Source organism: Mytilus edulis, chromosome 3, assembly GCF_963676685.1.
Source record: "Mytilus edulis chromosome 3, xbMytEdul2.2, whole genome shotgun sequence".
Lineage (NCBI taxonomy): Eukaryota > Metazoa > Mollusca > Bivalvia > Mytilida > Mytilidae > Mytilus > Mytilus edulis.
In genome coordinates, this window is record NC_092346.1 from 11,263,203 (window position 1) to 11,278,255 (window position 15,053).

General features: G+C 32.3%; 1 protein-coding gene across 1 annotated transcript; it reads right to left on the reverse strand.

Moving 5' to 3' along the window:
* Positions 1 to 4,259: 4,259 nt before the first annotated feature.
* LOC139515804 (NAD-dependent protein deacetylase sirtuin-2-like) lies at positions 4,260 to 10,795 on the reverse strand. The gene is made up of 5 exons (XM_071305501.1): positions 10,616 to 10,795; positions 7,565 to 7,706; positions 6,963 to 6,981; positions 5,980 to 6,135; positions 4,260 to 4,403 (listed from the first exon to the last, which is right to left on the reverse strand). Exons 2-5 carry the CDS (start codon positions 7,664 to 7,666, stop codon positions 4,276 to 4,278), a joined length of 405 nt encoding a protein of 134 aa, XP_071161602.1. The 5' UTR covers positions 7,667 to 7,706; positions 10,616 to 10,795; the 3' UTR covers positions 4,260 to 4,275.
* Between the last annotated feature and the right edge of the window lie 4,258 nt (positions 10,796 to 15,053).

Here is a 15,053-nt window from a genome sequence, read left to right on the forward strand (position 1 = left end):
TTCGATTCAAGCGTCACTGATACGTCATTTGTAGACGAAACACGCGTCTGGCATACAGAAGTTATCCACAAGGAATATATACACTAATTTACGATCATATTTCTTACCAACATGGCTACTGAAAAGACGTTCAGGGTATAAAGTGTAGAATATGACAAACCGACTAATTTAAATAATATTGATTGGGCAAATTACATCCTACATGTATGCCAAGAAATAATAGATGAAAAAACGTATATGCCCATTTGATTATAAACGTCTCAATGTTGGTGCTGGTTATCAAGCTTTAACTGACAATATAAGAAGTTTCATGAATTACGATTGATGCCTGAAGGCATTAATGTGTGCATTGAAAACTTAGATGAGGGAATCTGGAATAGCACAGTCTTTCATTGACCAAAAGGCATGTTGGCACAAATCTTGCAACTTAAAACTGAACAGGACAAAGTTGGATAGAGCAGAAAAACCAACCTCACATGAGAGAATAGATAATAAAGCAACCACATCTAAAAAGAAAACTAGACATAGCTTTTCCGTTCAGTCCACCAGTAACCCGTCTGTGTGCTTTTTCTGTAATGCAAATGGCCAAGAAGCCCTTCATGAGTCTTCAACGTTTGGAGAAGATACACGTGTGAGAGAATGTGCAGTAAAATTAAATGACACGTTGTTACTTGCAAAGTTAAGTGCTGGTGATCTAATTGCACAGGAAGCAAAGTACGACTCTAAATGTTTTGTTTCCTTATATAATCGTATAATCTCGAATTGAAATGAAAAATGATAATGTCGATTCTAAGAAGGAAAGTCAAATCCATGGTATTGCATTTTCAGAACTAGTCTCTATATAAATGAAACAAGGTCATGCGATGAGACCATTAAATGTCTAGGTGCAGATGTATCATCTCGAGTTAATAGTACACGACTTAAAACACAGAATTGTAATTTCCCTAACTTAGATGCTTACTACAAGGTCTTGAAAACCATACTTGCTTTCAAAGATGACATTGGTCCTGCATTGAAGAAAGTCTGCTTAGAAGACTTTGATAGTAAAGATATTTTTGCATCAAATTCAGAATTTAAAGGAAACTTCCAAAGGGATATCAGGAAGCTTCTGTACCCAAGTCATTGCTTACTTTGGTCAGCATGATTCAGTTTTGACCCAACATTCAGATCGTTCATATTCTCAGTCGACATTAACAATTGCACATCTTCTGATGTATAGTTGTACAAAGAAACTATCCAACCGTCACATGAAAGATCATGAACCTCCAGTTTGTGCTTATTTGGGAATCATGATCCATTGTAAGACTAGCAAACGTGATCTAGTAGATACTTTCTTCCAAACTTGGACTGTCTGTCTCCTACGACCGAGTGTTAGAAATTTCTACTTCCATGGCCAATGATGCTTGTCGTCGTTATGTCCCAAGAAGGTATTTGTTTGCCCTACCAATTCCACTACAAAATGTATTACTTCATCTGCTGTAGACAACATTGATCACAATTCAAGCAGTATCTCGTTAAAAGATTCATTCCATGGTACAGGTACATCTTTATTCCAACATATTTCAGAAGATGTTCAAAGCGTTGTTCAAACATGTTACCAATCTGAACCTATGTTGAAATGCCAGTCAAAGAGAGTGTCTCTTTTTACCAGAGAGTTATTCAAATCTTCCACCAGCTGTACTAAGATTCCAGCGAACCAGATATCCCATTAGTTGAAGGAGAACTTTCAATTGATATGTCCTCATTCCCAGCTGCATTAAAGGGGAATTCAAATGGCTGAACAGCTGAGGATAGGTTTTGGCACTGGAAAGAACTTCCTATATATTTCAATTCATGGATTGTGCCTTGCTCTAGACCATTGAATTGAAAGTCTTTCCACTGTTCCATTCATTTATCGGTTGTGACACAGTCTCAGCTTTTTCTGGGAAAGGTACGAAATTAGCTTGGGATCCATGGTCCGTATATGAGGGAGTTGTCCAGAAGCATTTCTGCGAGGTTATTGAAAATCCAAATGAAGTGGAAATATAAAAGTGTTAAAAGTAATAGAACGATATGTTGTGCTTTTGTATGATCGGTCTAGTACAGCTAATATGGTGAATGAGTTAAGAAAACAGTTATTAACGCAGAAGACAAGAACAATTGACAATATTCCTCCAACACGATATGCACTTCTTCATTGAATATACGAAACGTGCAGCTTACCAAGGTAGTGTTATTTGGGGCAATTGTTTAGTTGCAAATTCAAGTATGCCATCACCAGATTTATTTGCTTGGCAAAAACTTGATGGTACTTGGGTACCATTCTTGGTCTGTGCTTGCTGAAGCTTCAATATCATGCCAAGAGCTCATCCACTGTGGATGTAAGAAAGGGATGTCGAGGAGCATGTAAATTCTTGAAAGCAGCATTATGCAACTGCTAACCGGACTGTGAAAGAGAACTGATTGTGGAGTGTGCTTTCTTTTGATTTTCCTGCATTTGGATCATATTTTAATTGTAATTTTAATCTGTTGTTATGTTAAATAGTAACTTGTGAGTTTTTTTTTAATTTCTTATCTCATTTCTAAAAAAGAAATACTCTTCGCACTGATTCAATACTGCATATGTTTTTTTTCATTTCAGGACAATTGTGAAATTTTCTAAGGTCATAACCTGTAACTGTGAAAAGTAAGAACTCGTCAAAGACGCCATTTTGAACTGTATCGGCCATTTTTATTTCATAGTTAATGTCACCTGTTACATTAAATAATAATATGTTTGTATTTACGTGCTTGTATTGAAATAAATGATTCATTATTTTTGATAATTTTTATACCATATTTAAAAACATACGTCAAATTTTGACTTGTTAAACGGCGCCATTTTGAATTATTGCCGCCATTTTGAAAATATTATCTATGCACCCAGGCATTAATGATACATTGTAGGCCGTTGTCGATATCACGGATTTGGTAACTTTTTATCACACAATAATGGTGTACATATACGAATACTGTCAAACTTAGACATTTTTACGCGCCATTTTGATGATTTCTGTATTATAAGGTTTAAGAAAATAATAATTGACATATCTTAATTGTATTTCCTTAAGTTTGTGACATCTTCTGAACTCATTAAAATTGGAAGACTTCATCAAGTGAATTATGTCATACTAATGTCGGCCATATTGGATTTTTTTTTTTCGTGGCTCCATATCTGAATTTTGTCTATACCCCTTAATCTTTCACTATGCTAAGTTTCATGCTTTTACCATAAAGTGATCAATTATTCTGATATCCGCTGGGACTATTTGTGTACATCTTGAGAGTCTGCGCTAAGTATAGATATATCGAGAATTTTATCACGGTGTTGTTTACAAAGCGAAAGAAGCACGTCATATTAGAATGGTAAATATTTATCTCATAAGATACGCTTAAAATCAAACCATACAGCTGGGTATTTTTTTTACTTTAGACTACTGTAGATTCATTATTATTCCTGGGATACCAATCTTTATGGATTTTGTGGGTATACATCAACCCACAAATTTAAACATTCAATGAAGTGTAAATTTTCTGTAGGCTTGTATGTAATTGTTGGCAAAAGCATGAAATCAAATATCCAAGAAAATACATTTTTTCTTAATCCATGAAAATTATATTAGTACCCACGAAAGCAAGTGAATCCACAGTTTTATAGCCTGACATATTAAAAGGAGGTAGACCTAGGTTAAGGGAAATAACTCTTAAAATCATCAGTACGTTTGTGTCAACCATTTTCAAAAATATATTCTAAGCTTCTAGGTTACATAGATTATTTTCAATCTGTTTCAGGTAAATGCTTAAAATACATTGATGAACTTGACTTTTACAAACACTTAACTGATTTAAAGAGTTATCTCCCTGAACCAAGGTCTACCCCCTTAAATCAACCTCTATATGTCTCTTGGTTTTTGTGTCACTTGTTTGCTGACTCATCAATGAATACCTAACATCTATTAATTGGTTTTTTTTATACATTGTGATTAGGATGGAGAGTTGTCTCCCTGGCCCATCCATCTTATTTATAAAGATATAAAAACAATATCTGATTGATTGTTGGTGTTTTAACTCCATTTTCAGCACACTAGTCCAGTTTTTATTGTGAGAAAGACAATGCCCAGAAATCAGCAGGAAAATTGTTAATTAAATGGAGTCAAAGGCATTTTCCATGCATAGGATTCAAACTCCATATCTCTTTGTTGACAGGCTTGTTATAACTGTAGATGAACTTCTTAGGCTCCTTCAATACCAAGGCCCCTAAAACAGTATACGACTTACTTTGAAATAATCAATTGAAAATACTGCAGTTGGTTCTGGCAAATTATATTTCTGTAAATTATCATACAAGCCTGTCTCTGGGGATCTGAAATCTGGAATTCCTGCAGCTAAAAAAGAAATTACCTGAACCTCAAATCAAAAATAAAATACAATAAGTTGAAGTCAAAGAAATTATAGTATTTACCCAAGGTACTTATTTTATTGTTTAAATAGAATTCATTTTGTATAATTTTTTTTTGTAACTTTTATTTTGCAAAGATATTAGGGATCCAATAAATTGCTTAGAATAACAACTTTTGTAGGAACCATTTACCTACAATAAGTATATAATATTCTAAAAGCACAGACACTAAGCGACTATATTTTCTAAAGAGCAGATAACAGCTGAAGGCCACCAATGGGTCTTCAATGCAGCGTGAAAATCTCTCACCCAGAGGTGTGCTCAGCTAGTCCCTAAACAAAAATGTATACAATGTACTAACTAGTTCAGTGATAATTGACATCATACTAAACTCCGAAATATATATTAAAGAAACTAAAATTAATAAATTGCTTTGGCAAAAATGGACACAATATTAGCACTTGATACAGATCTGAATTTGAATTGTGATTAAATATTTGACACATAATAGGTTTCTGTAATAACTGTAGTCAAAGAACTTAGAATTGGTTATATGTTAAACAGTTTTGAATTATATTCAATTTTTTGCTTTAGTGAAATACACTATGCTGTTGCTAAATGACCCCCCCCCCCCCTTTACCCTGCCCTTTTTTTGCCAAAAAAAAAATTTTTGAAGGAATTTTCTTTTTAATTTCTGAAATCTGAAATGAGAATAAAATTGTCCATCCCTTTGTGGTATGGAAACTTGTGTATAATTTCAGCGAGATTCATACACTTTTTTTAAAACACATGTTATTAGATATAGGAAGATGTGGTGTGAGTGCCAATGAGACAACTCTCCATACAAATAACAATTTAAAAAGTAAACCATTATAGGTTAAAGTACGGCCTTCAACACGGAGCCTTAGCTCACACCGAACAACAAGCTATAAAGGGCCCCAAAATTACTAGTGTAAAACCATTCAAACGGGAAAAACCAACGGTCTAATCTATATTAACAAAACGAGAAACGAGAAACACGTATATATTACATAAACAAAAACGACAACTACTGTACATCAGATTCCTGACTTAGGACAGGTGCAAACATTTGCAGCGGGATTAAACGTTTTAATGGATCCAAACCTTCTCCCTTTTTCTGAAACAATAGCATAACATCACAACAAAGAAAAACATACGATAAAATATCAATTGGCAGACTTAACTCAATCAAATATTGTCTGGATTGCTTATTTGGGTCACCTTATTCCTAAACTGTTGGGACCATAACCCCCATAATCAATCCTAACCTTCCTTTTGGGTTATAAACCTTGTGTATTTTCATTGATTTCTATTTACTTATACTAAAGTTATTTTTCGGAAAACAACTGTCCTTCGAACAATGCAGACTACGACGACTACAACAAAATTTTGCAGTCGTATAAAAATCATACATGACTTACAAAGGTCAGAGGCTGCTGACTTGGGACAGGCGAAAAAATGAAAATCAATTTAGAATTAACGGCAAGAGAAAAAGTTAACCCACTACTGGTTTCTTATGGAATTATATTCTTTTTACTCACAAGTAGAGATGCCAGCTCCTGCCATTGTGATGATGTTTTTTGCTTTTCCATCTTTTATGTACTTGACAATACCATTAAAGTCTACTGTATCTAACAATGATTCTATCTTGGGTTCATCCTTTAATCCAAGGGAAACAGCAAAAGCATCAAAAAGAGCTGAAAATAAGAAATTAAATAACTACGATTCTGTAATCTATTATCATTTATCTGAGCAGTACTATATTTATAAATTGTTGTTGATCATCTCAATAGGATTGATTTACTCACTTGAGCCGAAAAGGGAAAGTGAGAAAAGCAATCACACTGAGATGACCAATGATGATCAGTTTATCGCTATTTACCTCTGACGATGTTGTTAATGTCATTGACAACGGGCAATAGCATGTGTGCCCCTAGTTTCTAGCGATAATTTTTCATATCACTCTACTGGGCTGAGAAAGGAAATTATCAGTCAGTAAGATCAAAGGAAAATTTTGTAAAATAGCAATAATTCATCTTACATTGAGCACTGATATGCGTACACTGTCCATAACCTAAAGTAATTAAATCATAATCAGATAACTCTGAGGGTTTGGTGTTCCTTTAAAAAAAAAAAATACCAACTAATTTTTATGTCGTTTGGTCTCTTGTGGAGAGTTGTCTCATTGGTAATCATACCACATCTTCTTATTTCTATTTAAATTAATCCGTATTTCTTATGATTTTTGCATGATATGTATTCAATATGGTGTTCTTTCCAAATATTGAAATTGGTTTTGTTTTGTTTGAAGTTATATTCATTAGCCGTAGTATAAATTTATGTGCTGCAATAATTATAAAATCAAAGAGCAGAATAATAACATCAACTTGATGACATTTCTTTTATATGAAAAACAAGTTAAAGTAGCAATGCCACCAATTGGCAACTGAACAACAAATAATGAACCATTGTTTTTACGTTAGAGATATATACATCAGCTCATATATACAGAAAAAACACATACCAGATTTCTTCTCTTCTTCCTAAAATAATTATAAAAAAAAATGTCAGAATTCTGTGTGCCTTAGAATATTTATACAAAATTAACACTAGTACCGGTAAAGACATTGTAGCATTCTGAAATATGCTGTTTTTGGATACTATTACTGAAAAATGATACATCCATGATCTTGCATGGTCGTACCTAGATTTACCAAAATATCTTTACCTACCAACAGAAGGGGGCGCCACAGTTAAAAAAAAAAATAATTGTCCAGTAAAACTACATTTGTATTGGCAAAAATTATAAGAAAATCTTGACACTTTTCAATTTTTTGTTTCTGAACAAAGGGAAGTAATATGTTTAACATGCATTTAGAAACAATCCAAATTCATGTATGATCTTTTTTCCTTATGACATGTACGAATAGATATCTTATCAAAAATGATCCATCCTTAATAATAAAAGTACTTAGTTATTCTAATTGTGACTTGGAATACATGTAGCTATTTGTTGGCAAAATAAACAATAAATGCTAAATGAAAATCAGTATTACTGTAAACCAAGAACCATTGCATTGAAAATAGATATCTTCATATCTTTATAAATCATGACTAACCACTTACTTTTTGCTCTGTATTTTTATTTTCTCCTCCTTCTTTAGAATCCTGGATTGTCTCCCCCTGCAGCACCTTGACTATTACTTGACCCTTCTTCTTTCTTATCATTGGAGGTTATCTCCCCCTTCAGCTCCTTTAGTGTCCTGTCCTGTAGAAATGAGAGACAAAGTTGTAAAGCACAGAAATGGATACTGTACATGTTGATTCTTATATTTAAGTGGGTATCAATTTTCATGGATTCAGAAAAACTTGCATTTTCATCGATTCTTAATTTCATGGTTTTACCAATGTCTGCATATATATAAACTGATTAGTGACAAGATGAATTTTAGTGACAAGAAGAGACAAGAAGACTATTTAACGCAAGAAAACTTAAACAAATTATTATTAAAATATATATATCAAAAAATATGCATTGACATTTTTTTTTAATATATGGTAGTAATAAAGTGATTTTACTTCTTTTTTTATTTATTATATTGATATTTATTAAATTGATAGATATAGAAATTTTACTGTCATATTATGATATTAAATTTTACATGTACTTGTGTTTTAGAACAATTATATATTTATTTCATAAATTTTTAACACCCTCTTTGTCTTAAATATAATAACCTGACTGCATGCAAAATGTATTATTCGTGAACCAATGTCCAGAAAAGAAAATGTTATTAAAACGTGTTTGTATTGACTGAGGCAGCAACCATTTGATTATCTGGGGGGGGGCTATGGGGTTTTTTTCTGGACAAATAATCTATTTTTTTCGCGACAAGTCCAAAACAATTTTCTTCTTTCAATTTTAGCATTACATATAGTGGCAGCTGAGGGTGAAACAAAACAATTTTTTTTTTCTCAGAATCAAAAACAAATTATTTTTTTCTCCAAAAAAACTTGAAACAAACTTTTTTTTCCAAAAAAAAACCATAGCCCCCCCCCCCCCCCCCCCCCCAGAAAATCAAATGGTTGCTGCCTTATAAAACAATATTATCATGTTTATGCATAGTTTAAAGTTGATTGAAGATTAAAGGTAATTAAAGACAATGTTGAGTTTTCAGGTGTTCACTATTTACATTGTTTGTATATTCTAAAGGGTGTAATTGTAAAGTCTGACGTGTGTACAAAGTTATAGGTGTTAATTGGATGTTATTGTAGCAATACAACACGGGACACACGTCCTTTAATCCAATCATGATTCTAATTTTTTTATCCTTAAGCGTCATTTTGTTTCTATGAAGAGAAGTAATTCTTACAAGAAAAGAATCAGTTGGTTCGAAATTCCTTGCCAATCTCTTGAAACCATGATTAAGCATTAACAGACTACATAGGTACCGATCCTTTTAAAATAGTTAACAAGAATGGTAACGCTAAAATAACTAAATGGCATGTTAGACCAGAGATACATTTTAGAAGCTGGTAAATCAGTCAATTTTTTGGTTGTCGATAACTTTGACTCTTAACATCAGCCACCTGATTCAAAATATGTTTAGCATGTAAAGTATTATATAAATAATTTTTAAAAAAATCCTTTAAACAAACAAAATATTGCTGATGATATATGCAAACTGTCATCAATATTAATTCTGCCAAACATCCTTTATTGAAAGAAATTGTTCAGACCACAGGCAACTCACCAAGTGTTATCTTGACTCATTTATTCATACCTTTGACTTGGCTGAAAACAGAACACTCATGATCTTAAACAAATTTTATCAATATATTTATTTTTACAAGGATGTATAGTTATACGTTTTTGATTTTAATAACTTTTTTAAGTTTTCTTGTCGCTAAATAGTCTTCTTGTCGCTAAATAGTCTTCTTGTCGCTAAAGGAGTAGGTTTTGGCCCAAGAAAATAAAATGTTTCATAACTTTTTCAAATTGGCACATATTGTTTAGAAATGCATAGGGTCAAGAAATATCAACGAAAAAACATTAAGATTTTTATGTGATGACTTCACAATTACATCATAATATGTACTGTTTTCACAAAAACGATGAAAAATACATAATTTATGCAGTTTTCTATCTTTATTTATGTTGTGGAAGCATCGTGCGCAGCCAAGAAACAACAAAATATTTATTTAACAGAAGCTTTATTATAACTATTGAAAAAATCTCAATAAATATAAAGTTGTTTCTTGGGTGCGCACATCCTTTTTCAATCTCAAATATACTTAAAAATTTGATGTAAAACAAAGAAAAACACGAAATATTACAAATCATGCAAATTAAATCATGATTTGCTACCATGGTAACTTGTTCAATGTCCAAAATTATTTTGTTTTTCTGAAAACGTTGTACAGTAGATACTGTACAGTAGTTTGAAAATAAGTCTGATAATTTTTAAATTTGCATTTATTTTTAGGCCAAATAAGGGCCTTATTGCCCCTACTCCTTTATTCTTCTTATCGCTTCTTGATGCTTCTTAATTGTTGCTTCTTGACGCTTATTAGTGAGACCATATATAAAAGCCTATAGAACATTAGTAAGTCGGTTGAACCTTTAATTTGTGGTTCACCTGTACCAACGAAACCAACGAAAAATGGTATTATTTGTTTTATTTTTTCAGTTTGTTTTATGCAAATACCAAACATCCATTCAGAAAATTAAAATATTATATACATGATATATAACCATCTAAATTTGCATATCACAAAATTATACTTTAGGAATAAAATTTATTTCGGAAAAACAAAACCATGGACAATGTGTCTTTACAAATTATGGAAGATGTTTTCCTATAGCCTATACATCATGTGGACGTCATGGCAGTGTGGATCTTTACAGGCACTCCACCTTTGCGAGGGTTTTATTGACAATAAAAGTTTTCATGGCAGGTATGTTTTATTAAAAAACAGTCTTCACAGGTTTGTGTGTAGGCTACTCAAAGTAAATTATGTGGTATAAACAGGACCACATTTAGTTCCTATCATGACCTTAGACATTTCCATGTGCACAGATAATTTTTCTCTTCCCTAAAATAAATATCTAAATATTGTGGTGTAAACACAAATGATTTACATGCTCCAAGCTAAGGCTCATTTCGATCCATTTACCTGACGACATGATTTCCAAGCGAATTTTTCTTACAGTATAATTTACTTCTGGGTTATATGATATTTTGGTAAATGACAAATCGACTCAGTTTCACATGTCATAAAACCATGTTGACGTTTGTTTGTTTACATGGGGGTCGGACCGGTTTACATGCGCGGTGTCGGTTTTGGTTTTATAATGTTTGATCAAAACTAAAAACCAAAAATTAATTTAAATCAACAGTAAGCAAACATGGGCTTAATAGAGTGTATTTTTTTTCATAAAATATTATGGTTGTACCAAGATGTTAAGTTAGGTTAACCGACATGGTTAGCTCCCTTTCTGTTACTGCAGTTCACGTCGTTTCCACCCAGTGCTGTCTCAAAGCTGAAATTTCTTTCTTTCTTTTTATAATGGCCTTTTGCTCTGCTTTTTATGCATTTATTGAATAAATCTGCCATTAAATGCTAGTGCTTATATTTATTTATTTATTGTTTTTATGCTTTAAGTCTGTTATATTTTATGATCTTCAAGTGATTTGCTGATTCCCCCGTTTCAATGCACATTAATATAGTTCCGGCTTTTGCAATAAATTCATACGCGTATGTATTCATGAGTAAAGTTTTTCATACGCATATATGTATTCATGAGTAATAAAGTTAAAACTGTTTAAATTTTACATTAAACTGAAATAAATGAGTGATTTACAGGTTGACAAGTCGACAGGTTGACAATTTTAAAAACGTTATGGTTGGAATAAGTGGTTGACAAGTTGACAAGTCGACAGGTTGACAATTTTAAAAATGTTATGGTTGAAATAAGTGGTTGACAGGTGGACAAGTCGACAGGTTGACAGGTTGACAGGTTGATAAGTTGATAATTTAATATAATAACAAGTAAGTTCTGGTTGACAAGTTGACAAAATGACTGATTGAAAAAAAGATATAAAAGTAATAACTTAATACTTGTAAAAAAGGTTAAAAACTGAAGTTAATTTTATTTTATTTAATGGATGATGTACTTTTATTTACTTGTTTAATTGTAAAATTAAACCCTTCAACCTGTCAACCTGTCGACCTTAAGATGTGTCAACCTGTCAACTTGTCGACCTTAACATTTGTCAACCTGTCAACCTTAACACTTATCAAACTGTCAACCTGTCGACCGTAACACTTGTCAACCTGTCAACCTTAACACTTGTCGACCTATATAGTGTCAACCTGTCGACCTGTCAGTCTGTAAATTTATGTTCATATACACCGATTTACTTCTAAAGTTAAACCGATTTATTACTCTGTTCTTCCGAAGGAACTACAGTACCGTTTATCCTACTTGACCCGAGGCACTTGCCACATGAACTTTGACTCTGGAGGCTCACAAACCAAATAGATTTGCTTTCATTGTATTGCATGTTTTTTTCCATTTTTATTTGATAGTATTTGCATGATGCTGCATGATTTTTATGTGATAGTCGGTTAAAGAGCTCACCTGAGCTCATGTTTCGTCTGTTATATTGTATATATATGCCGACTCTAAATAAAATTTACTTACTAACTTACTTACAGACAATGGAGAAACTGTCATACTAATGGATAATCAAATAATTTCAAGTAACAAAAAATGAATCTAAGGTGGTATGGGAGTTTAAATGAGGGGCCTATTGGTGGGGAGGGGGGGGGGGGTCTCATCACGATTCACGAGTTGATTTTTTTGTCAATCACGATTCACAGAAAATAAATTTCCATGATCACGGATCACGAAAATATAAAAAGAGTAATAAATCTGTAGAAAAACGGATCACGATAACGAAAATGCGCCGATCACGAAGAACGAAAATAACCCATCAGGCCCCTCATAAATTACAAAAAATATTAGAATTTGTTCATACTTTGTCAAAGGGGAGTATATATAGTGATATGTTCAAAAATATAATAAAAATGATTGGTCATCGAGCATTTTCTCAAGCTACAGTTTGTGACAAAATGACACATTTTGTATGAATTTATATAAGGCAAACAATATCATTATGTGATTAGAAGCTTAACTAAAAAGTAAAAACACAAAAATACTGAACTCCGAGGAAAATTCAAAAAGGAAAATCAAAAATCAAAAGGCAAAATCAAAAGTCCAAACACATCAAACGAATGGATAACAACTGTCATATTCCTGACTTGGTACAGGCATTTTCTAATGTAGAAAATGGTGGATTGAACCTGGTTTTATAGCTCTCACTTGTATGACAGTCGCATCAAATTCCATTACATTGTCAACGATGCATGAACAAAACAAACATACTCAAAGAGTAAAAATGTCAAAAATAGGGGTACAACAGTCAATATTGTGTTATCATCTTAATATCACTACATAAACAACAAATGTAACAAAGTAGCACAAAAAGGCATACATCAAATTTAACATTCTCATTTTGCTTTTCTTATACGGCTGAATTTATCTATGTAAAGTCTACCCATAAATGAAAGAAGGTTTTCATTACTGGTGTAAAATTGCGCGTTTGAAATTCGCACAGGTAAACATAAAAATAATTTTGTCGTATGACGGCATACATAAATGCAGACTCACGTAAAGTAGATATAACAAAAAACAGACTTACAGTAAAAATAATAAATAAAATAATGGTGTGGTTCAAAGTATGACGGGACACATAAGTACAGTTTCACGTCAAATACGGCTGAATTCATCTATGTAAAGTCTACCCATAAATGATATAATTGTAAAATAAAATACGAGAAGATATAGCTTTAATAAAATGCTTTGAGAACATCAATTGAAAAGATAAGGTCACCGTAAGGTTTTTTCCGGCTTAAATATAAATAACAAAATTTCATGTAGGTTCCTTTAGAAAATGCACAATTTCAGAGTTACCTCCCCTTAAAATTCCAATTTAAAACATTTAAAATCAAGCAAAAATAATCTAAGCTTGTAAAATATTATTATCTATAAGTAATAATCTTAGAAATTGTTCTCTTACATGAAAATTTATGCCAAGTTAGTTATCTGCATTCCTCCAAGTTTTTGCTAACTTGATTGAAAATCTGGACCTTGGGTTCTCTGTTATTTACAATCCAAGATGGCGGAAGACACTCATACTTCCTTTAATATATAAGAATGAAAATATACTTTTTCAGTTTATTTTATTTCGAATTGATAAAATGAGAGACACAATGATTTGTATATATTAGTACTAACGTTACACAAAATGTAAAATATTTTTTATGTTTGCGTATTGATGAACAGCTGATGTTTTTACAGAGTCAGTCAGTCGTGATTCATTTGTGTCTCGAATATATTCTTCTGTATTCACCAAAATATCATGGCCTTTACTCTTCTTTATAGGTAGACTTCATATGTCATCTCATTCATGACATTCACACAACTGTAATCAATTCTGTCAGCCTGTGGTTACCCCCTTTTTTTTAAACAAAAAGACAGAAAGGAAAAAAGAACAGAAATACACTTCCAATTTTAAAATGCAAATTATGATTTCAACATACATTATAGTTTATTATTGTCATGGTAAAGTATCTGAAACTTCTCTTTGACAATTAATACATTTTTGTACAGCTACACTGTACAAAATGTAATCGCTCATCAATCATGAATTTCAAGTTATAATAATTTCCTTTTTCATGGAAGTATTATATTGTCAAAATATCAATAAATAGGCATGACAATATTTATTTATCACAACAATTAATCAATCAAACATGCATGCATCAAATCTGACATTTGGAATCCGGTTTCGGCCTTCAACCATTCACTCCCAATCCGAATCACTGTCTTTGCATTTGCGCAGATCGGCATTAACTTTCACTTTGAATATTCAATTTAAATACGGATCAAGCTGTTGTACTGTCTAACACTTGAGGTCGACTTCGAGTTAGCGTGAAGTTTGGGTAATAATGGAGTTTGAATAAAACATCGAATTGAAGTTCATTCGCCACTGATTGTATAATTTCACAATAATCAAATCACATGTATAAATTTATGTATTTGCATTAATCATTCGAGGTTACAACAAACCAAGTCTATTTTTTAGACTGGCTATATAAAAAGCCGACCGATAAACTATATATATGGAACACTTAGGACAATTCCTTAATCTAATGAACTGTTACCCTCAAAACACAAAAACGTCCAGGAACGTAAAAGTGTGGACTACCAGTTACGTTGTAAGAACGTTATGATATGATATAACGTTATGGAAAACCAACCTAGAACCTAAATAGAACCTTGTGTAACCATACTGGAACCTTGATAGAACCTTGTATAACCAATCTGGAACCTTAATAGAACATTGTGTAACCAATCAGAAACCTTTATAGAACCGTGTGCAACCAATCTGGAACCTAAATATAATCATTTGTTACCAATCTGGAATCCAAATTTAGCCTAGTCCCAGACAACATTAGTATGTTGGCACAACAATGGCCCAACGTA